Source organism: Phalaenopsis equestris, unplaced genomic scaffold (genome assembly GCF_001263595.1).
Source record: "Phalaenopsis equestris unplaced genomic scaffold, ASM126359v1 Scaffold000562, whole genome shotgun sequence".
NCBI lineage: Eukaryota > Viridiplantae > Streptophyta > Magnoliopsida > Asparagales > Orchidaceae > Phalaenopsis > Phalaenopsis equestris.
The window spans coordinates 160,335-184,059 of NW_018165002.1; the positions used below are offsets into that span (position 1 = coordinate 160,335).

At 33.8% G+C, this 23,725-nt stretch overlaps 1 protein-coding gene across 1 annotated transcript in view; it reads left to right on the plus strand.

The window, feature by feature from the left end:
* The window catches only part of LOC110029330 (condensin complex subunit 3), a 33,509-nt gene extending 10,909 nt beyond the window's left edge, over nt 1–22,600 (plus strand). Inside the window, exons 2-12 of the mRNA XM_020731572.1 lie at nt 3,002–3,205; nt 3,296–3,441; nt 3,806–4,071; nt 13,922–14,010; nt 15,044–15,191; nt 15,565–16,004; nt 18,392–18,903; nt 19,473–19,533; nt 19,653–19,931; nt 20,493–20,754; nt 22,030–22,600. Of these exons, the coding sequence (XP_020587231.1) occupies nt 3,002–3,205; nt 3,296–3,441; nt 3,806–4,071; nt 13,922–14,010; nt 15,044–15,191; nt 15,565–16,004; nt 18,392–18,903; nt 19,473–19,533; nt 19,653–19,931; nt 20,493–20,754; nt 22,030–22,397 (2,775 nt within the window). The 3' untranslated portion in view covers nt 22,398–22,600. The remainder of the gene's footprint in view (nt 1–3,001; nt 3,206–3,295; nt 3,442–3,805; nt 4,072–13,921; nt 14,011–15,043; nt 15,192–15,564; nt 16,005–18,391; nt 18,904–19,472; nt 19,534–19,652; nt 19,932–20,492; nt 20,755–22,029) is intronic.
* The last annotated feature ends 1,125 nt before the right edge of the window (nt 22,601–23,725 follow it).

Below are 23,725 nucleotides of genomic sequence, written 5' to 3' on the forward strand. Positions count from 1 at the left end.
TATAAATATATATATATATATATATATATAAAATTATATTCGATTTATTCGCGCGCGGCGACGTAACGAAATGAGTGTCCTCCCCAGGCAAAATTGACGCTTCGAACGTGCCGGTGTAGTCCGTTTTGTCATCCGGGGTTACTCGGACGACGTCGTCGACAATCGGGTCAAAAACGCGTTAAAATTCAAATTTCACAAAATCTCGACCCGCGATCGATCGTTTCAAGAAATTTAACTCTAGCATTGGACAGGTAACAGTGTAGACGAAGCGAATTGAGGCGATTAGACGCGCCGACTCTCTGAATTGTGAAGTTTTGTGCGCGGGAGTGCGAATTATGCAAAAGGCCACCCTAAGGCTCAGGAAGGTCCTATAGGGAATCCCTTTTGGGTTTTCTCATGTTGGTTTCATCCTTATAAGTGCTAGAAGTTGATACCACACACGCGAAATTCCAGAAGAGGAAATTCCAGAAGAGGACAGAAGTGGGTTGAATTTCTAGAACAAGGCGGGTCCCATTTCTAAGTTTCTAAGATAGTTAAAGTGAGATCCCCAAGGCTAGATCCTAAAATATGGTTTGAAATGTGAGAAAGACTAGACCTCACTAAAAATGAGGTCAACATTGAGACAATCTCCTAGAATATGGTTTGAAATGTTCACCTTGACTATTTTTGTCAATGAGTACTATCAGTGTCAGACTGATCAACTTTGTTTGTGAAATCAATCAAGAAGTTATGATAACCATCCCTATTATATGTAGATGTCTTTTTTATATGCAACGACATAATGGGACATGAAACAATCAGAATAATAATGGCTTTTGAGTTTGGGATCAAAGATCTTAAAACTTTACGATACTTAATGGGAATGGAAGTAGCTAGATCCAACAAAGACATGTTATATCTCAGAAAAATTATTTTTGACTTATTAAAGTAGACAACAATGTTGGAATGCAAACCAAAAGATACTTCTATGGATCCCAATTGACAAACTTCAAAAGAAGAGGATAACGCCTCAGTTGAATAAGGGGGGTATTAAAGGCTTGTGGTAAAGTTTATTTATCTGTCATATACCAGGCTGAGCAATATTTTTTGGTGGGTATAGTGAGCCAACATATGAATGATTCAAAAGAAGATCATCTGAAGCGGTTTTTCGAATCCTAGGGTACCTAAAGATGACTACAAGACGTGAATTAATATTCAAAGAAACTGAGAATCGTGATATTGAGATTTTCACTAATGCTAGCTGAGTAGGAGAACCGACTGACATAAATCTATCACTGGTTACTGTTAATTTGTGTGGGGTAATTTGATTACTTGGAGAAATAAAAATGCAAGTTGTGGTGGCAAGAAGTAGTGCAAACTATGAGTATCGTTCCGTGGTCCTATGAATTTGTGAAGGGATGTGGCTAAGAAACTATCGGCGGAGCTTCACATGAGGAGCCAAAGCACTATTAAGATGTTTAGTTGCAATCAGTCAACCAACATTGTTTCAAAGAATTCAACACACCATGATCAAACCAAACATATAGAGATTGACAAATACTTGCATCTCTGATAAGATCAATGGAGGGGTTGTTCTACAAAACTATATCCTAATTCAAAATCAGATTGCTGACATTCTTGCGTATGCAACAAGTTTGGGATGTATGACATATACAACCCATCTTGAGGGGAGTGTTGATATGCATACGGTTTAGGAAATTGTGGGTTCGTTGTTACATTTTAGGGGAGAAATTATTCTCCCTTATTTATCCATTATTGTATTTTTATTTCTTTCCTTTTTATCACTATGATTTGAATTTCCCATTTATTTTAAGAGGGTTATTCTGTGTTGAATGTATATTAATTATTGACTTAATGAGATTAGTGAGTTTTTTGTCCTAAAATTCTACCATTTTTTTAATTAAAAATATTTTACTAAATTTTTATTTATATATCATTGATAAGTTATATTTGATAATATTATGACTTTCCAAAGCATTTTCTTGATCATTTGGATGTTTATGTTTTTTTGATCATTTACATCTCCCTTTGTAAAAACTTTTCCTTAAAGTGGAAGCACTTCCTTATCTTAACGGACATGCGTTTTGTCTCACTCATATAGTATATAATAAAGTTGCGGGGAGAGAAGATGAAAAAGTGGATGATCTATGATAATACTCTATGTTGAAATGATGTTTTTTTATCTGTTTTGGATTAAATACTTAGAAAGAGAGTGAAACATATCTCTTGGCATTTCAAATTAAGATACTTTTTTAATGAGAAGTTTCTCCCACTTCCTAAAATGTTAAATTGAAAAAATTAGAGAACATAGCCTTGGTGGAGCCGCAACATTTTTTCAATTCATTTTTAAGATTGTAGCTTTGAAAAAAAAAGAAGATTATTATTATACTTTTTTAAGTTGTAATTTTCCTTTGTTAATTTATTTGATTTTTAAAATCAGAAGTATGATCAATTTCTCATATTTACTTTAAAACTACATAGATTTGTCATATTTCATATAAATTTATAAAATCTTTTTTATATATAGAGTTTTTTTGATGTAAAATGTCAAAACTTATTTCATCAATCAATGAGAAGAAAAAGACGGACATATTGAAAAAAACCCAAAAGTGAAACACTGTATGTTATTTTTTCTGCACTATGGGCCACATTTTGATGAGATGCATGCCAGGAATGACAAAAAGAATGAATCCAATGCCCAAATGAATTCTTACCTTACAATCTGATTGCATGGACATTATCTTACTTAAGGATAGTCTCGCTTGTTTTATTTATTAATTAATTATTATTATGATTATTTTTTGTTTTTAGTGAAGCCGTCAAATGAGGTAAATTGGTATTCTTATTCCTTCATATGTCATTTTTAATTCTTAATACCTCATTTTATCACATTTTCTTTATTACTTTTGTAAGTTGAAAAGGATCCTCCCTACGTTCAAATCCAGGTATTTTCTACTTATCTTTTCAATGGTTAATTCATTCTATATGCTCTTTTTTGTAGATTATTATGCGTCTACCAGATGATACAGAAGTGAGTGACGAAGTGTGGGATGAGGTTATAGAAAACATGAAGCATCGCCTAGAAGACAAAGTGCCAACGATCCGTGGCTTTGCAGTATGTGCATTATCACGCTTTGCAATTGATGCAGAGAACTCAAATATAGTTGAACTCTTCCTGAAGAACTTGTCTCAGGAGCAAAATCCTGTAGGGTTTTCTTCCGGCTTCCACCCTGATAATCTTTTTTCTTACAACTTTTTTGTTCTTGTTGAGGTTTTAATTGTTCTGCTCATGTAGGACGTTCGTAAAATGATTGTTCTATCGCTGCCACCTTCTATTGCTACGTCTTATTCAGTTGTTGAATCTACTCTTGATGTTAGTGAGGCAGTTAGGAAGGCTGCATACTTCGTATTGGGAAGTAAATTTCCGCTTCAAAGTCTTAGGTAAGTCCACTCTTAAAAGCTAATAGATATCAATCATGTGGTTGACATACATGCCACCCAATTCTTATGTATTTCCATATCCGACACACAAAACTTCATTTTTTACACTTACAACGCTAGCATTTTTTAGCACATAAAAATGACACTTTTAACTTTTTAAAAGAAAAATGCACCTTTTCATCCATATGCAAGGTGGCATATATGTAAAAATTGAAGTTTAGATGTTAGATATGTCAATGCATAAGAATCCAGGGATGTGTGTAAATTGCCTTGTTATAATTAAAGAAGAAAGTGAAACTGTGTTGAAAAAAAAAAAGGTTATGCATTCTGACATCCTTAAATTTCATCTTGTCTTGATAACAAGCATTAAGCTTAGGACTGCTGTTCTCCAGAGGGGCCTTTCAGATAGGTCTCCACCAGTCATGAAAGAGTGCATTAAGATGCTGAAAGAACAGTGGTTTGGAAAATGCTGCAATCAGGATCCTCTTGCTCTCTTGAGATTTCTTGATGTAGAAACCTACGAGTCAGTTGGAGAAGCAGTGATGGATGTACTTTTAAAAGATGGTATGGTGCATGTTAAGGAAGGTCAGACTATCAGACAATATTTGTCAAAATCAGATGGAAGTGAAGGTATGCTAATTTTATATGGATGCCATGCCAACTATATGTTTTTAGATATTTAGTTGCTCTTGCAATTTATCTTTTTTTTTGTATTGCTCGATTAATTATTTATCACTAGGATTTCCAGGATACTGTATATAGCTAACCAGCAATCTAGGACAGATAATCTTTGATTTTGTGACCAATAGATTTTTGCATGTCACTCTAAGGCTGTCGATAAGTTAAGGAGTTTTTATTTTTTGCATAACATTATAATTAGGGGCAACCCAAATTTTCATCCATCTGGATATTGTCTGCCCTGTCTTAATGGTCTCACATTTTTATCCCCTTGCTTTAATTTCTTATCATATTACCCTTCTTAAGACTATCCCGTATAAGAATGGTTAACTTTGGAAGTTTTCAAGAAAATCCTCAACATGTACGATTTAGGGTCATGTTTAAGATGCAGTTCTAGGTGTAAACGAGTTGAGCCGAGTTTGGTCATTCCTGGCACATGTTTAGCTTTTCTATCAAAATGCAAGGTTGTGCTCGAGCTCAAGCTCAATTTGAGCTCCAGCTTGACTCGTAGTTATGGTAGCAAGCTCACTAGTCTGGCCAAAGATAAAATTGCATTGGGAGCTCACCCATGAAGGCATTTAAGTGATCAGTGGTTGAAGACCAAGAAGTGTTGCGCAGATCACCGAAGAAGGCGTTTATGTAACCATCGCCCAACTTGCCAAGCTCGCTTGCGAGCTGAGCTTTGGCGAGCTTAAACCCAAGATCAAACAATAATTGAGCTTGAGTTTGAACTCTAGGTGAAGCACGCGACGTGATAAGCTCAACTCACAAGCTCCTTAATGAGTTAGAGGTTTCTACCATGTAGCACTTTACCCTAATAAGGATTCATGAGACGCCTCTTATGCTGCAAAGAATTGTCCTGCCATGTATTTCATATGGCTGCTTGGTGGGTCTTGACAATGATGGTATCAAATCAACACCTTAGCCGAACAAAGAAAACTAAGTGATATGCAGTGGTTTCTACCATGTAGTACCTTACCCTAGGAAGGGTTCAAGTGACGCCTCTTATGGTGCAGCAATTTGTCTTGCATATCACTTAGTTTTCTTTGTTCGGCTAGTGTGTTGATTTGATACCATCCTTGTCAAGATCCACCAAGCAAATAGATGAAATAAGTTTTTTTTAAACTCCTAGAACATGTTTTATAATATTGTTGGTTGTTAAGTCGAGACGACTACTATCATAACTAATAAAAAACACGGAATGAATATCTGATCTTATCTTTAATTAAATATACTAATCTATATATGTATATATTCTACAATAGAAATATATTAAAAAAATAAAAATAATGAAATGACAAAACTAAAATATTCTCTTCCTAAATTTGATCCCAATATGAAGGGATTTATTCTATTTATGAATTGGATCTCCATATTGAGGAAATTATTCTATTCCTAAATTTGATCCTCATATCAAGTGGCTTATTACATTTATAAATTAAAAATTTTCTCTATTAAAACTTTCCTAAATTAAATGTTCGCTTATTAACACTCACCCTCAAGCTAGTGAATAGATATCATGCATTCCTAGTTTGAATATAATTGTTGAGAAGTTTTGAACATTAAATTTTTTTGTATACACATTTTCAAGTTGTTCCTTTGTAGGCACATAGGGAGTACAAATCAATTTATTATCTGACTTCTACTTTATAAAGTGTATCAATCTCGATGTGCTTTGTTTTATCGTCTTGTATTGAATTATGAGGAATATTGATGGAAGGCTTGTTGTCACAGTATAGTCTTATAAGTTTCTTCCATTCTATCTTGAGATCTTCAAGGATGATCTTCAACCACAGTAGCTCATGCACGCCTTGAGCCATAGCTCTGAATTTTGCTTCTGCACTTGATCAAGCTACCAAATTTTATTTCTTAATCCTCAATATGGCCAGATTACCACCCAAGTACATGCAATAACCTGTTGTGGAATGTTTATCAACCAACGATCCTGTGTAGTTTGCATCAGTATAAGTTTTAAGAATCAGCCTTTCACCTTGCTTGAATAAAATTTCTTTTCTCGGGTTAGTTTCAGGAGGTGAAGTATCCGATTTTCAGCTTGTATATGATTTTCTTTAAGGTTGTGCATGAACTGATTTACTGCACTCACAACATAGGCAATGTTGGGTGGAGTGTGTGCCAAATTTATGAACTTCCCAACCAGTTTTTGGAACTTTTGTTTATCAACTACCTTGTCATTATTCGTCTCTCCAAGTTTGTGATTAGGATTAATCAAAGTTGAAGCAGGTATATACGCTAATTTATCAGTTTCCTTCAAGAAGTCAACTGCATAATTCTGTTAGGAAATGTAGATACCTTGTAGAAAATAAGCTACTTATATCCCAAGAATGTATTTCAAGCTTCCCACATCCTTGATTTCAAATTTCTTTGCCAGGTAGTTCTTTAAGTTTTCATTTTCTTTCTCATCATTCTCAGTAACAATTATGATGCGGGAGTTTTCTTGTTAGAATCACATGATCTTGATTAACTTGGGATCAAGCACGCGTTAGTGGGATTCCGCAAGATCGCGGAAAATCTCGAGATTTCAGATACCAACTGTGGCGGTTTTTGAATTTTTTATTTCTACATTTATTCTCTTCCTTTTTTGATTTCTTTCCTATATTATTATATCTAATTATGTACTTTCTACTGTGAGACTATTTATATGTTTTTTGTTACGTTTTTGGGAGAATTTGATTTGGTTTGTGTTATAGAGATTGTATCTCTGATTTTTATCATATTGGATTGCTCTATCATTTTATTTTTGTAAGTGGTGTGTCTGTAGCTTGTGCAGGAACATGTGGTGAACTTCCTCGAAATTTGTACATTGTTGTTTTGATGCCATCTTTGCTTTTTTCAGTTGGGATAGTTGTCGAACAATATTTATTCTCATCCAAACTCCACAAACTCGTGTATTATCTTCCCGTTTTCATGCCACAATCACCTTCCCACAAAACTCAATTCCTAAATCCTTTATAGGAGCCTTAGAATGGTATCAAATTTTGTCATCAACATACACTAGAAAAAAGGTAACTCCCTCTAAACTCGTGTGTTTAATAAATAATATATGATCATCTTGACTTTTTTTATAACTGACACTAAACATCACCTTTGTAAACCTGTGGACAAAGCTATTAGAGACTGCTTGAGTGCATTCAATGCCCTTTTCAATTTACAAACCAAGTTCCCTTTTAGTTACCTCCAAACGTCAATGGAATCTACATATATCTCTTTCTCTAAATCACCGTAAAGGAAGGGATTCTTCACATCAAATTGTTGTAAATCCCAATTCAAATTTATGCCGAAGGACAAGAGAACCCTTACTATCTTCAACTTAGCCATTGATCTAGTTGTCACTTGATAGTTTACTTCATATAATTTTTTGTAGCCTTTAGGAACCAACCTTGCCTTGTATCTCTCTAGAGACCCAACTGATTTGAATTTTATGACAAAACCTATTTGTGTGCCACTGCTTTTATTATTTTATGGTAGCTCTACTATTTCTCATGTTTTATTCTTCTCAGGTATTTCCATCTCCATTCTCAGTACTTCTCTCCACTTCTCATCACATGCCTCTGACGAGGTGTTTAAAGTTGGGATGGAGTTCAAGTTGGCTAAGAAACTTTTGTGATATGGAGAAAATCTATGAAAAGACGCTGATTTGGCTAATGGATACCTTGGATGTTCAGTGCATTTTGTTTGTCCCTTTTCCCAGGGCAATAGGTAAGTCATAATTAATTGGAATAGGATAGAAAATTGGATTTATGCATACCTCATTTTCAAGGGCAAGCCATGGGGTTTGCAGTTGTAGAAGATCAGGTTATAGGTTTCACTTTCTCGAATATGCATGTGCATACCTCCTAAAGTCAAACTTATCATTGGTAGGGACTAATTCAATTGTTTCAAGGTTTGATTCTTGTGGGGGCAATTCGGGTTGTAGAAATCGCTCTTATGAAAGTGATTTAGGGTATGTTTGGGGCAGCTGCAACTATTTGAAGAAACAGTTGTGATATTGCTGAAAAAGCTGCTGTTCAAAAAGATGTGATGATTATTATAATTTTCTTTTTCTGAAAAAAGTCAAACTACAGTTTTCTAGCAATCATCGCAGGTAGCCAAGTCTAGTGAGAAAACGCAACTTTCAGCTGTAGCTTTTTGAGAACGTAAACAAAACATAGTTTTACCAAATAGGAAAAACAACGATGTGACACCACACCGCTGCCCCAAACGCACTCTTAGACTCTTATGAAGAGTAAGATTGTAGTGTGGGTAGGTTAAGAAAGAGTAGGCTTTTCGCCTTATCTTCCCCAATAAGACTAGACTCCCCCTGTAGATAATGCTAAGAGACAAAAAAGTTTGGTCTTCCTCATAAGTGATGTTAATGGAGATATAAAATTTTTATGCAGGTGGGTGAGAGCACTTATAGCCTTTTTGTGTTAGAAATACTTGACAAACACATTATTGCTCGTTGATTTAATTTATCTTTGTTATTAGTATACACATGAACAAAAGAAGGACAACCAAAGACTCGGGCAGTAAGATTATTTGTGATTCGATTATTAGGATAAAACTAAGAGAGGAGTTGCATAGGGGTTTGCTCACATAATATTTTGGAGGGCATTCGATTTATAATGTGGGTTTTAGTGAGGACATCTTCCCACAATATGATTTTGGAACTCGATTTTGGAATAGTAAAGCATGGGTTGTGGCAAGTATGTGACTATTTTTCCTCTCAACGATCCCATTATGCTGAGGAATATTTATGTAGAATGACTCATGAAATATTTCTTCTTGTAAAAAATATGGCGAAAAAAATTGTTTAAAATGATCTCTGGTGTTATCAAATTAAATCCTTTTTGCTTTGACACCAAATTGGTTATGTATCATGACAAAAATGTTTGGAAGGATAGCGGTCACATTGGATTTTTGTTTGATAAGAAAAATCCTCGAGACTAATGCAATTATCGATGAAATAAATAAACTACTGAACTCCTATAAAATTGTGAGTGCTAGAGGAATCCCATATATCAATGTGAATCAAATAAAAAGGAAAGAAGTTCTATTATTGCTAATTGGAAAATAAACTCTTTTATGTTTGATCAAATCACATATATCATAATGAAAATCCTTAACATTAGCAATAATAAACAAGAAAACTCTTTTATCAATGAAAGGAAAAAACAACCAAATTCTTTAAAATTTGGAATGCTAGAGGGGTCCCATATTTCAATGTTAATCAAATAAAAAGGGAAAGTTCTATTATTTCTATTTGGAAAATAAATTCTTTTTTGTTTGACAAAATCAAATATATCAATGAAAATCCTCAACATTAACTTCTTTAAATAATGAAGGGAACATTGTTTTTAAAATAGTAAATGAAGGATGACTAAAACAAAAACGTTCACTCTAAATGTCATATTTATTTGTAAAAAAATAACATGACATTACAAAAACATCCTTGATAGTAGATTAGCCAATTCATTTCCCTAAATTTTGATCCTGAAATACATATATAACAAGATATTATAGTTCATATCATGAGTTAGTTTGTGAATAGACAATAGATTAGTGGATAATTTAGAAACATGGAGGATATTTTTTAATAACAATGATAAATTTTGTTGAATGTGACCAACACAAGCCGTTGTGGTAATAGTAACTTCAACAAAAACAATTTTCTTATTGCTCGTACAGGATGGATATGTTGTAAATTGAATTGATGAATGTGGCGTAGGATTTGTTGCTCCAGAGTTAATGATCCAAAAGTCTTATATAAACCCATTCAAGACATGTAATCTATAAGAAAGGGAGTTATTAGAGAATGCTAATGAACAAGGGCCACTTGGCTGCTCCAATGATCACAATAACCTTCAAAGCTTCTCAATATCAGCTTAATTAACTTGGCTGGGTTTACTTCCTATAGGAATCTTTGCGATTTAATTTTGTAAAGTGGGTTTTGTGGTGGAGACTTGATGAGTTTGTTGCTGAATTTTTTTATCACCCCGCTGACTCCTTTTTTAGCTTGACGTAGCAGGTTTCCTATGCAACTTCCAACAACATTTCTAGTATGTCTCTGCTTCTTACAGTATGTACCAAATATTACCTCGAGTGTCATTTTCAGATGTTCTATTAGTTTTATTTTTGTTGGAGTTTTGTTGGGCAACCATTGCAGATCTTTCAGTTGTCACTTGTTTAAGCATAATTCATCTATGACTCTCATCTTGAATAAACGTGATAATCTTCTTAGTGAAGGGACATCTTTCTTGCCAATTATTTGAATTCGGATATGATCAAATTTTGCATTTAGTCCAACCAAAAAGTCATACACTTGATCTTTCTCAATAAATTTTTTTAAGGTGACGACATCCTCAGGGCTTTGTCTCAAGAATTCTATAATGGTCGAGGTTTTACCATAGATTTTACAACATATTCACATACTCTGTTACTATTTTGTTGCCTTGTTTCGTAGTAATGGTTTTTACTTTGACTTCATACAGAAGTGCAACATTTTTGGTTTTTAAGTACAATTGGTGAAGAGTATCCAAATGATTTTTTGCATAGATGGGAAACATACACGTATCTCTAATTTTTTGTGTCATTGAACTCCATGACCAAGTCATAATCATGGAATCCTGTTCATCCTATGCATCAAAGGTCGTTTCATTTTGTTTTTGTCTTGTGTCAAAAATTTGTATAACTTTTCCTTTACCTTTTAGATAAATACCAATGAAGGCCTAAAAAAATTCCCATAGGTGTGAAAACCTAGGGCTCTGATACCATGACAAAACATGGGATAAATTTTTCTCATCTGGATAGAATGAATAGAGATATATTTTTTCTAAATGTCACCGAACAAACAATTTCAATTCAACTCTTCAAATATTATCATAAATAGTAATACAAAAGCATGTATAGGGCAATTGTCAAACTAAATTAAAGAGCCTTGAAATAAATTTCATATAAAATCATACATATCAGAAGCCTTTAATTTACATCAAACACATTCGTCCTTTGTAAACATAAAAATTGTACAAATAAAGTTTTATATAGAGAAATTTGTCACCTAATTATTGATATGTTTGCTTCTTTTCCTTATATGAAATCAAATTCATAGGTTTTTTCTTTTCCTTTTATGAAATCAAATTTTTAGGGTTTAATGAGCTAAATGCTCAATGATATAGACAATTCTATAATAAAGTTTAAACACACAAGAAAGAAATAATAATATACATGTTGATTTGACTAACATAAAACTTGATATTTTTAGTTATATCTAGTTTAATATGTTAGTACTATTAAAGAGATATATTTTGCTACTTAACAAGTTAAATATAACATGTTCATAAACATTAAGTGTTATAATTAGCATAATTAAATATAATGGTTAAATATTAAATTTGTATTGCATTACACCAATCCATTTTGTAAGTGAATTTACCTATTTATTTTTAATGCTCAAAATTATGGTGGTCTACATTGGAGTCTAAAGGCCTTCATTTAAGTAGAATTAAAACTGAATACATGGAATGTAATTTTAGTAGTAGCTCTAGTAACAGAAGTGTGACTTTGGGTGATCAAATTATTAAAAGGTGTGAACGATTTATATACCTTGGGTCCGTTGTTCAAAGCGATGGTGATATAGATGGGGATGTTAATAGTAGAATTCAAATTGGTTGGTTGAAGTGGAGGAATGCTTCGGGCCTTCTGAGTGATAGAAAAGTACCACTTAGACTGAAAGGAAAATTTTATAAGATGGTGGTGAGACTTGCAATGCTCTATGGCACTGAATGTTGGCCTTTAAAAGAGAAACATAATAATAAGTTAAGTGTTGCTGAGATGAGAATGATTAGGTGGATGAGTGGCTTTACACTTAGAGACAAAATGCAAAATGAATATATCCGTGATAGGGTTGGTTTAGCTTCTGTGACCGACAATATTAGAGAAAGTCGTCTTAGATGGTTTGGTCACATTAAACGTCGGCCATCTGATGATCCGATTAGGAGATTAGATGTATTAAATTCGACTTGTGTTAAGAAAGGCAAAGTTAGACCTAGGAAGACTTGGGCTTATTGTATTAAAAATGATCTTAATTTACTAGAATTAAATGAAAATATGACACTAAATAGGACTCAATGGAAAAAAAGGATTCATGTAGCCGACCCTACGTAGTGGGATTAAGGCTTTTTTGTTGTTGTTGTTGTATTATATTACAAGCGTCATATAATATTGTGCTTAGGTAGGTTTTGAAATATTTAATTTATTAGGTCATCACTTAGGTTATCGATAATAATAATTGTTGATAAAGTTTGATCACCCCAACATTATAACTATCAACATTCTCCAAGTGCCGGTTAAATGCTCCCAATTTTGATATCAATATTAAAGAATCTCCTTCTTTTTCTACTGAGACTCTTGTCTTTAAAATTTTGCCTCTTTTTGCATATGTTATCACCATAATTTGCTTTGTTATCAATGTTTCCTTAGTACAGGTTATATCCCCTCCCAACTTTGATATCAATGGGAAGGAATCTCTTTTTTTTCTACTGAGACTCTTCTCTTTAAAATTTTGACTTTTTTGCACAAGTTATCATCATAATTTACTTAACTATCACAAAATAATATGATATTTTATGATCTTTATTACATTTTTTTAATCGATATTCACATACTTAGTATGTATATGTACTTCTTTGCACTCAAACTATTTTATTATGCATCAAAAATACAATATGATATGTAATATTTAATATTGCATGCTTAATTATGCATTATATCTTATCAATTGATTTTAATTTGATTTCAATTAAAATATTTTCAACTATTATTAACAAGTGATCATATATGTATGAAATTGACTTTGTCAACAATATCACAATCTGCTCAATATAAAAAATTTTCATATGTCAATGCTTAATTAGTTGATATATTTGTAGACAATTGTTGACATGAATAATTTTCGTTTTTTTTTTGGAAATTGAATATTTCACTAAATTTTTGGATTCTTGTTGGGATAAATTTTCTTATTTTCTTCGTGTTGAAATTTTAATCTTTTATACTCGACCTGAAGAAATCAACAGGTCGCTGATTTATTTCAAACTTCTATTTATTAATTTAATTCTATTCAAAATTTCATAAAATCATTGACTATTTACTTTTATTCACATACTTATAAAAATGTCGAATTTATCCCCAAATTTTTTTAATATGGGCTATAATAGTCCTCATAGAAGATTATTTAATCCCCATTAAAAGTAGTATGGGCACTAAATGGACACTTTTATGATATTTGGGATTAAAATAGACTTCTAAAAGAGTCATAAGAGCATTTTGGCACTTTTCTCATATAATATCTATGTTTTGTTTCTTTCCCTTCCTTCGCATATCAACTTCGGCTTAGCAACAGCTCTCAATCTCGGCCGAGTTTAAAATCGTTGAATTTGGTTGATTACTTATATCACAAAGCTAATCAATTGATTTAATGTTCTTTTTTTCCCCTTTCGAGCTCTTCTTGACTCTTAGTGCTTCTAAATTTATCCCGTGCTCAATTACCTCTAAAGCTAAATTTACTTAATTTGATTAATAGAATAACATTTTGTTGTGAAAAATAGGTTTAACACAGACGATTCATAAAGTTGAATCCAAACAATTGGGTTAAAGAAAATGTTGTGACAATGAAATGCAGTTTGAGCTATTTTTCATTTTGAGACCTCTTCATGTATTTGGTGCAATTTTATTGCGGTTTTGATGACATTTAACCACTTTCTTGCTTTTATCCTTTTCATTCCGTTCATTTCCCTGCTTTTCTTGGCAGGAAATTGCACTTCTGTTATTCAGCTATTGGAGGCAGAAGCTGCACTTTACTGGAGGAAACTTTGTAGACATCTGCAAAATGAAGCTCAAGTATGGACAGTAATTCTGCCTTCGGATGTCATTTGAAATTTCATTTTTGTAAATAGTGGTTAGATTCGTTTAGCTTTCCAGCTGTTAATGTCTTTTCTGTTTGTGCATATTTTAAGCATGAAGTATGAACATCTTTGAACGTGACTGTTTTCAAGCAGTACGGTATGTATTGGTGTTAAACATTTTTGCGTCTCTATAAAGTATGCTTTGAGTAAAGTGCCAAAATAGTCCCCTAACTATTTACATAGGGTTATTTTAGTCCCGGAGTTTATAAATGCGCCGAAGTAGTACACAAACTCTTTAAATTGAGGCTGAAGTAATCTTCCGTAGGAACTATGTCAGCACATTAAAGAATCTGGGGATTAAATTTGTGCTTTTACAGATTCTAAGATCAACATGACCTCTTGCAAAGAGTCGGGAACTATTTCGATACTTCTGTTGATATGCTTATGCATACTATTGTAGTGGAAGGTCGAAGGGCTGGTGGAAAGGAGACATGTTTTTGCCTGTACTTTTGCTGTGAATGGTAGCAGGAAGGGGGTGAATGAACGATATTTCTCCACAAGTATCTTCACAATACACTCACATATATAGGTGTTTTTCAAGATGTCTGTCCAAATCTGTAATTGATGGAAAAAAAGAACAAATTTCATATCATTGAATCGTTGGCGCCTGGTATTTTATATGCATTAGAATCTGTCATGTGCTGTAGCTTGCAGGATTAACATTTCTCATCTTGTTTTGCCTTTTCTATGCATGATAATTTCTTGGTTCTACTCACCAATTTAACATGCCTAATCATGATTTCCTATGTTTTACTAATTAAATCTGCTTCAAAGTTTGAATCAGTAGATCTAGAACGTATTCATCCTTCTTATGTGTCTGAACCAGCCTTGCTTTACCTTACCACACTGACAAATCTCATCATAAAAACCATAACTTTATTTTTCTGATGTCCGTTTAGTGAAATGGTAATCCTTTGAATGAAATTAATTTGTGTTTATTCACATTTTTAAGTCTTCTCTGAACACAGGTTAAAGGTTCTGATGCCGCAAATACTACTGGTACTGAAGCAGTTGTTTATGCATCAGAGGCTTCAGAAAAGAATGACCTTCTGGAGACTGTCCTTCCGGAGACAATATCTGATTATGTTGATTTGGTGAGAGCTCACCTTTTGGCAGGTGACATTTGTAATCATGCCTCGCTTTCTATTTGTTTGATAAAGCAAGTTTTTGGCCCATAATAATTTTATGGTGCCAGTGTATTCATGGTGTTTAAAATTTGGGTCATTTAAATGCATACCGCCCAATATGTAGTTACACATTTAGCACCAAAACTTTATTTTTTTATGCTTATACCACCCAAATCTTTAATATCGCATAACAATCATACCACATAACAAAATGTCACCGTTTTAACTTTCCAATAATGAAATATGCCATTTCATGCATATTGTAAGGTGGTATGTATGTAAAAATTGAAGTTTAGGTATTTAGATATGCAATACATAGGAATTGAGTGATATGTATGTAAATGCTTCTTTAAAATTTTCAGGATCAGCATATCGCTTTGTCTCGAGGCAGTTATTACTGCTGGGAGCAATGCTTGATTTTTCAGACAGCACAAACAGGAAGATTGCTAGTTCTTTCGTGCAGGAACTTTTACTCAGGCCTATTGAGTTTGATCTTGATGACAATGGGAACAAGATTGTCATGGGCGATGGAGTTAGTTTGGGTGGAGATAGGTACTGGGCGAGAGCCGTTGCAGAACTGGCGAGAAGAGTTTACGCTGCTGCTGGAGAATTTGAAGCTTCCGTTACTAGTGTTTTGAAGGAGCTCCTTCAACCTTGCCGAGAAAGAACAGCAGATTTTACGCAGTGGATGCATTGCTTAGCAGTAGCTGCACTACTATTAGAGAACATTAGATCTCTACGGGACCTATACGGGAAAGCAATTGAACCCACTGAACTGTTGCATTCTCTATTGATCCCTGGGGTTAGTATGACTAACTAGTTTTCTGCATTTTTCTGGATGAGCAAAACCTCATAATACTCCCCGGCTATCAAAAAATGACCAATTTAGTCTCAAAATATTACTACTAAAAGTACATCCGAAATAATGTTCAGGCCGAATTTCTAATTTAATTTAAGGGAGATGCACCCGTTATTGAGGGTAACTTGGTCCTCTTAACATTTTATAATTTACGAAAACCATTGTGACCTTGCTGCTTCATCACCTCTACCTTGGACCTTCACAGCTTGATCTCTTCCACCCGTGTCCTTGGCTGCTTCCTTATTGTTGGGGTGGATCTTCACTGCTTTGTCAGTTTGACTGAATCCTTAGCTTTGGCCTGCAGAAACTGCGATGGAAGCCTTGCTTCGACTTGCATCGGTTTGGCCTGGTGAACCGGCAACCAGAGCAAGCTAAAGCAGACATTGATGCAACCATCAACATGCGAAGGAGAAAAGGATTTCGTGGAAACAGCAGCAGATAATCTCGTCTTTCCCTCCAGCTCTCTTGGGTCTTTGAGTTTCTAATTGAATTTAAGGAAAAAAAAATGGAGAAATGGGATTTAATCTCTAATAGGACTATAATTTGTGACACGCATCAAGGGCTTCGAAGCAGGAGTGGCTTACGCAAATATACGTGGCGTATCAGTAGTACCGATATTTGAGTCCGGTTGTCGATCTCACAGGAAACAAGATGAACTTAATTAAGAGAAATTATAGCCTACTATTATCTGTCCAAGCTTGAAATTGTGCAATTTGTAAGTTAAAGTTAGACTAATCCTAAAGTTATATTAAACAAGCCTAATCTGGTAAGCAGGAGAATATTTGTACGAAATTCAAGTTTGAAGAAGTTTCCCCCTTGAATTAATCTAATGGAAAATATAAATCGGACAAGTGAAAAAGTTAGTGTTAACCGGGAATTGGCCTATTTCTTATCCCCTTTCGTTGGTCTACGAAAATTTGACTGACAAGAGTTTAGTTCCCTAAATCTCTATACCAATCCAATTAAATCAACTCCTTGAATGTGAGCATAAACTCTAAGGTAATATTCTTACTGCCAAGAGATTATGTGGTTAACTTATATCGTTCCATTATGTATCTTTGGATCACATAGTTCACAATGGAATTTAACATTCCTACTCGCCACATAGGAAGTAAGTTAAGTAAAAGTTAACACTATTTTAATCAATTACAGATCAGATCATATAAAGAGATTCAACTCTATTCTTCCACCATACACTTAAAGGAAAAAATTTAAAAGTTCTACTCATTATTCATCTAGAAATCCATCCACACAAATTTTGAAATAGAACAAGAAATCATGCATAGAATTCTTCAGTGAAAGCCAACAATAAATACAAAACAAAGTGTACTTATCTCTCCTTTTACAAGAAAGATGGATTTAAAAGCAAGCAAGCAATGAATGCACCTTTTCCTGATCCTTTCAAATCTCACTAATTATCTCCTTTGAAGAATTCATCTCCCAGAAATTAACAGAAAAAAATTGATAAAAAGCTCCTTAAAATTCGTCTTCTTGCCTTTTATATTTTTTCCCTTCAATTCAAGTTTTGAACTGTTGTAATTGCTCATTTCAAGTTTGGGCGCTTAGACGCCAAGGGTTGGTGCCTTAAGCGCCACCCACTTAAAAAACTTTCACCAAGGGATCGGCGCCAAGGCGCCGCGATCCCGGCCCTTCGGCGCCCGGTAAGTAGCAACAATTTCCGCCTGTAAGAAATTTTTTGCTTAATTTAAGGAGGTTTTGGCTCCTCGATGCCAGTGGCCAGGTGCCTAGGTGCCCAATGACTCAATTTTTGCTCCAATCTCCAGTTTGATCCAATTCTATTCTTGTTTGTCCCCTTTTATGCTACAACATGCAAAAACAACAAATAGCCTTCCTAAAGTGCAGTATCAACATGAAAAATACAAAAAAATAAGAGTAATAATCAAGTGCAAACTATCAACATATTAATTTGTCAATCATTAATTTAACAAAAAATATTTTTGATGGAGGATGAGAAACAAAAAAAAAAATTTACATTCAAATAAGTTTGGTCTCTCATTAATTAAATGCCAAAATAATTTACTTTATATGATAATAGAGTAATAAAAAAATAAAATTCATTGAAATTTATTATTCTTAAATTATCCTCCAAAATTAATTGTTAGTGTTAATTTTAATCATGGAATCTGGGCTAGGACTAAATCAAATCTAGGACTAAATTGGAGCGCTATAAAATCAAGGGCTAAATTGGTCACTTATTATTAGCCAGAGGATTATTTTGAGTTTTTGCTCTTTTCTGAATTATATTTTACCTGATAATAATATTCTCTCCCGGTTTCTTTCCTGTGGGTCCTCTTGGTGTGGAGTAACAGGCAAAACAAGCTCACCTTGATTTACAAAGGGCTGCTACAAGATGCCTGTGTCTTTTTGGACTGCTAGAGTGGAGACCAAGTGGAGACATAGTAAAGCAGCTGAGGCTGCTCTTCACGGATGGCCCTGCTCTAGTTAGTGTGATGTCCTGTAAGGCGTTGGTTGATCTCATCACATGGCATGGCCCTGAAGTGGTTGATAGAGCCATAAATCTGGATCCTGAGCATTCAGTCTCTGATGCAACTAAGCTTGGATCGCCTGGTTCCTTGAATTTGGAGCATAATGCAAGCACCGGAGTGATTAATCTCTTATATGCTGCGATGGAAAAAGATATTAGCCCCTCAACAAACCAAAATGAGGAAGATGAAAGTCTTCATTCTGTTCTTGGAGAAGGCTTTGCGAAGCTTCTCCTTTGGAGTGAGAAATATCCGAGCATACCTATCTGTTATCATCATTTGCTCTTGCGCAGGTTGATTAGCTTGTATTTCAGTGATGAAACCAAGGAGATGCATAGGTTCGACTTTCATTTCTTGAATTTTTATGGGGCATTTACATACATGGGTAACATAGCGCACAATTCTTATGTATTTGCATATCTCACTTGGTAATTTCATTATCCACACACATCACTCAAATTTTTATCATCACAACAAAAATATTGCTATTATCACTTTTTAAACGTGAAATATATCTTTTAATGCATAGATTTAGAGCACCAAAATGCCATGTGTGTAAGTATGAAAGTTGAAGTATGAGTAACATATACGTAAGAATTGTGTACTACCTGTTTAAATTTCTCATTTTTATGGGATACTTATATACATAACCCCTCAATTCCTATGTATTTTAAATTTAATTTTTTACATTTATATCACCCAAATCTTTCATCTCACATAAAAATATCACCATTCTAACTTTTAAAAGGTGAAATATAACCTTTCATGCATAGGTAAGGTGGCATGTAGATGTAAATGCATAGGTATTGAGTGATATGTATGTAAATCTTCCTTCTTTTAATCTTTACTTTTCTGGAATTTAATTTCATCCTAATTTTATTTTATACTTGACTCGTTATACCCACAGGTTAACACAATGCTTGTCTGTATTCTTCGAGCATTATCCAGTGCTCTTACCCAAACATAAGGCGAGTTTTACGTCTAAACCATATTTATGATAAAAAAAATTAATATTTGAAGTTTTTTATTCCTATTTTCGTTCCAGTTAAAAACTTTTTATATTCCCTTCTTTTCTTAACCCCAACAGGGGTGCGTTTCCAGAGCTTTTGTTCCTGTCATGCGTTCAATGTGGCCTGGTGTTTATGGTAATCCAGGAGGTTCTCCTCCTTCCGTTTTCAAAAGGAGAAAGCTCGCAGTCCAAGCTTCACGGTTCATGTTGCAAATGATGCAGATGCCTATGCTTTCCAAAGAATTTGAGGACGAACATTCCTCTGACAAAAGCCCGAGAAGTTCTTCTCTTTCATCAAGTTCAAAACTTGAACTTGATTGCGGAGAAGATGGACTTGCAATTCGCATTGCCGCAGAGGTATAAATCAAAGACAAGTTATGTTCGAATAAAGTGCCAAAATTTTTCCTCACTATTTATATGGAATAACTTCAGCTTAAAATTTATAAAAATGTTAAAAAGTAGTCACCAAACTCTTTTAATATGGGGAAATATTTACATACAAATTATGCACACAACTCCGCGTGCGTGCTCCAATAACCCCGCAATACCCCCATAATAACCTATGAAAAACACTGAAATAGAATCAGCGAAGTTTATTGGGGTTATATGTTATTGGAATTAATACCTCAATAATAACCCCGAAACGAAAGTTATTGAGGGGTTATTACGCACGCAGCTATGTGTGCATATTCCTTATGGAAATGTTTCCCTTAATATGGACTATTTTAGTTCTCGTTAAAAATGTCTCGAGACTAAATTGATATTTTTACAGATTGTAACTAACTTGGATCCCTACAAAGAGTGAAGGGACCCTTTTGACATTTTGCTCATTTATATTGTTACCCTGGAACAATTTGAACTCTCAGACTGAATTTAATGCAGGAAAAATCATGAAAATATATATTTTACATTATGTAGGTTACAAATTACACGGAGAAGAAGACCTCTGCTGCGAAGTCTTATCTCGCAGCCTTGTGTAGAATTGCTGTGCTTATACAATTCAGATCAGAGGAACAGGAAGCCATAAAATGCATGCGGGGCCTCATACACGGCATGATTTCAGCGGTTTCAACCGATAAGGAACTTGTGAGAGAACTGAATCTGATGGCTGCAAGACTCAGATCCCTTGATCTACAGCCTGATCAGGAACTCCCACATGATCTTGCTTCTGCCATTTTTGGTAAGTGGTGTTTACTTTCCTACCACCCAATTCCTATGTGTTTACAAATCTAACACCTAAATTTTACTTCGGAAAATTTGCATACCTAGCACACATTGCTTATGAACATAGCTCACGCCTAAACTTTCATATTTACAGACATCAAACTTAGGTGCTTTAAGTTGGTGTGCGAAAATATATATTTCACTTTTAAAAAAGAATAACAATGCTATTTTTATGAGGTATTAAAAATTTGAGTGCTTTGTGTATCATATGAACTCTTAGGTGTGAGATATGTAAGAATTGTGTGCATTTTTGTCCCTTTTATTTTTTACATTTATACCGTCCAAATCTTTTATGCCACAAAAAAAACATCACAATTTTAATTTAAAAAAAGTGAAATACACCTTTTTCATGCATACATAAACTGCTACTCATATAAAAATTAAAATTTAAGTGTTAGATATGTAATTTGATAGGAATTGAGTGGTCTGTATGTTAATCTTCCTTTTGGTAATTGTTATTGATGTGAACAAAATAGAATAACTTCTTAAAAGTAGATATTGAATGCGGTAAATTAGTAGTTTGACAATTTCAAGCTTGCCTAAAACTTTGAAAATCGTAGAGCCATAAGAGAAAATCAATTACAGGATAAGTATTAGGGGAAAGTGAATGTCTAGCCAAAACATAATTCATTTGCTTTGCATGACTCCAATTCCCTCTAGGGAGGTGTATTTATAACATTATACAACTTATATAGGAATCTATAGAACGCCTACACACTGTCTTATATCTAATAATATAACCTGCTCAATTCATTTATGGAATATTTACATACACAACACTCAATTCTCGCGTGTTTATATATCTTTAAAACCTAAACTTCAGTTTTTCTACTTTAACTATACATGAAAATGTGCATTTCATTGTTTGAAAGTAAAAAATTGTGGTATTCATCTTTTGAGATGAAAGATTTGGGCAGTAAAAATGTAAAAAGAAATAAAAGGGGCATTTACATGCATGCCATCTAATTCTTATGTATTTACATATCGAACACCTAAACTTCTTACATCTACACCACCCAAATCCCCTATATCACATCAAAAAATAATGCCACCATGTAAACTTTAAAAAAGTGAAACTCGCCTTCTTATACATAGGAAAGCTGGCATGTATGTAAAAATTGAAGTGTAGGCGTTGCATATGTAAATTAGATGTTAGATATGTAAATACATAGAAATTCTGCAGAACTTTCCTTGTTTATGATTTGAGCTAATAACAACTTCATTGTACCAGAGAAGCTTGGATTGGATGGTAATCTCAGATTCGATCCGTCGGCAATGCCGCCGGTAACTCCACAACCGTTCTCAGCCAGGGCTGCCCCCGTACGACGAAGGGTGCGGCGAGAGCCTTCGGACAATGATGATGACGATGATGATGTAGAAGATGCTGCTGCAGCTACTTTCCATGTCCCGTTCACTCCTAGCGTCGTGAACTCGCGTTCTCAGAGAGCTAGCAAGACAGCTGCAATGAGCAGGATGACCGCAAAAACAAAATTTGAGTTCTCAGAAGATGATGATGATGATGATGATGATGATGGAGATAGCTCTGATTTGACCTCGGAGGGGGATTCAGATGAAGATGATTATGGGGTTGCAGAATAGATCATGTAAGTTTGATTTGAATATGATTAAATGCATTGATACATGTAGTTTATGTTTCTAGCTTTAAGGTTCTCTGCTTCTCATGGAAGTTTGATGTGATTGCAAATTTGGATTTTAGGAAAGGCATAAATTTGATTTAGGAAGTTTTACATATATGACACTATATTCCTTTGTATTTGCATATAACACCTAGACTTCAATTTTCACATATATATACCATTTTAGTCGTGCGTGAAATTGTTTAAAAGTTAAAATGATGGTGTTTTTTATGTAATATGAAAGATTTGGGGTGGTGTAAATGTAAAAGGCAAAGTTTAGGTGTTAGATATGTAAATACACTTGACTTGGGTGGTATGTAAATTACTCATTTTAGAACAGATTGAAGATATGAAACAATTGGTTTTGGATGTTTTGATCAAACTTAATAATGTTATGATCATTTTATGTAAATTTCAAATTTTAAGAGTTCATAGTTGAACCAAATTTCTTTTAATAGATATCATATGCCTTGTCATATTAATGTCATGTATTTTCAATCCTTCTTAACTTTCAGATTTATATTTCACTCAATTGCTTTTTCTTTGTTTTTGGTCTCTTTGAATTTGATTTAATGTCACAAGTAAATCCTAAATATTAAAAACCTTGTCTTTTAAGTGAAATGCAACTTTTTATAGGTTCATGACACCAATCTTATAAATTTAAATATTAAATTGTATGTTTTGGGTATATAAATTCATTTGAATTGTGTCGTCGTGTATGTGATATGTACGTATGTATGTACGTATGTATGTATGTATGATTATTTTGGGTAGCTTTGATTTTATGGTTATATAATGAGCGCGATAATTATCCAACTGTTTTTGCTTTTATTATTTGAGTAATTTAACCATATCAATGTTGTGTTTGTTATGGTGAATGAAATAAATGTTATGTTTTCACAAACATAAATATATTTTATTAGTATATTTGTATGATAATGAAACTATAGAGAATATGGAAACAAGTAATTTGTAAATATTTTTTAATTTTTGTTATAAATATTGGGAACACATTGATATGCAAATCATATATATGTCCAATCATGCTCGACCATTCATTGATGTGCATCAGTGTTTTAATATGAATGTTTAGGCGTGCGCGTACTGAGACTTGTTGGTAGAGTAACGTCTCTGAAGATTGTAAGTCCCCTCAGGTCACGGGTTTGAATCCCTCTGTTTGTGGAGTGTAATACTTGAATATTTAGTATACCTAGGGATGATCGGGACTCGTCTTAAACCTCTAGCCATTCTTTTCTAAGACTAAGAAAAAAAAAAAAATCTATATGAATG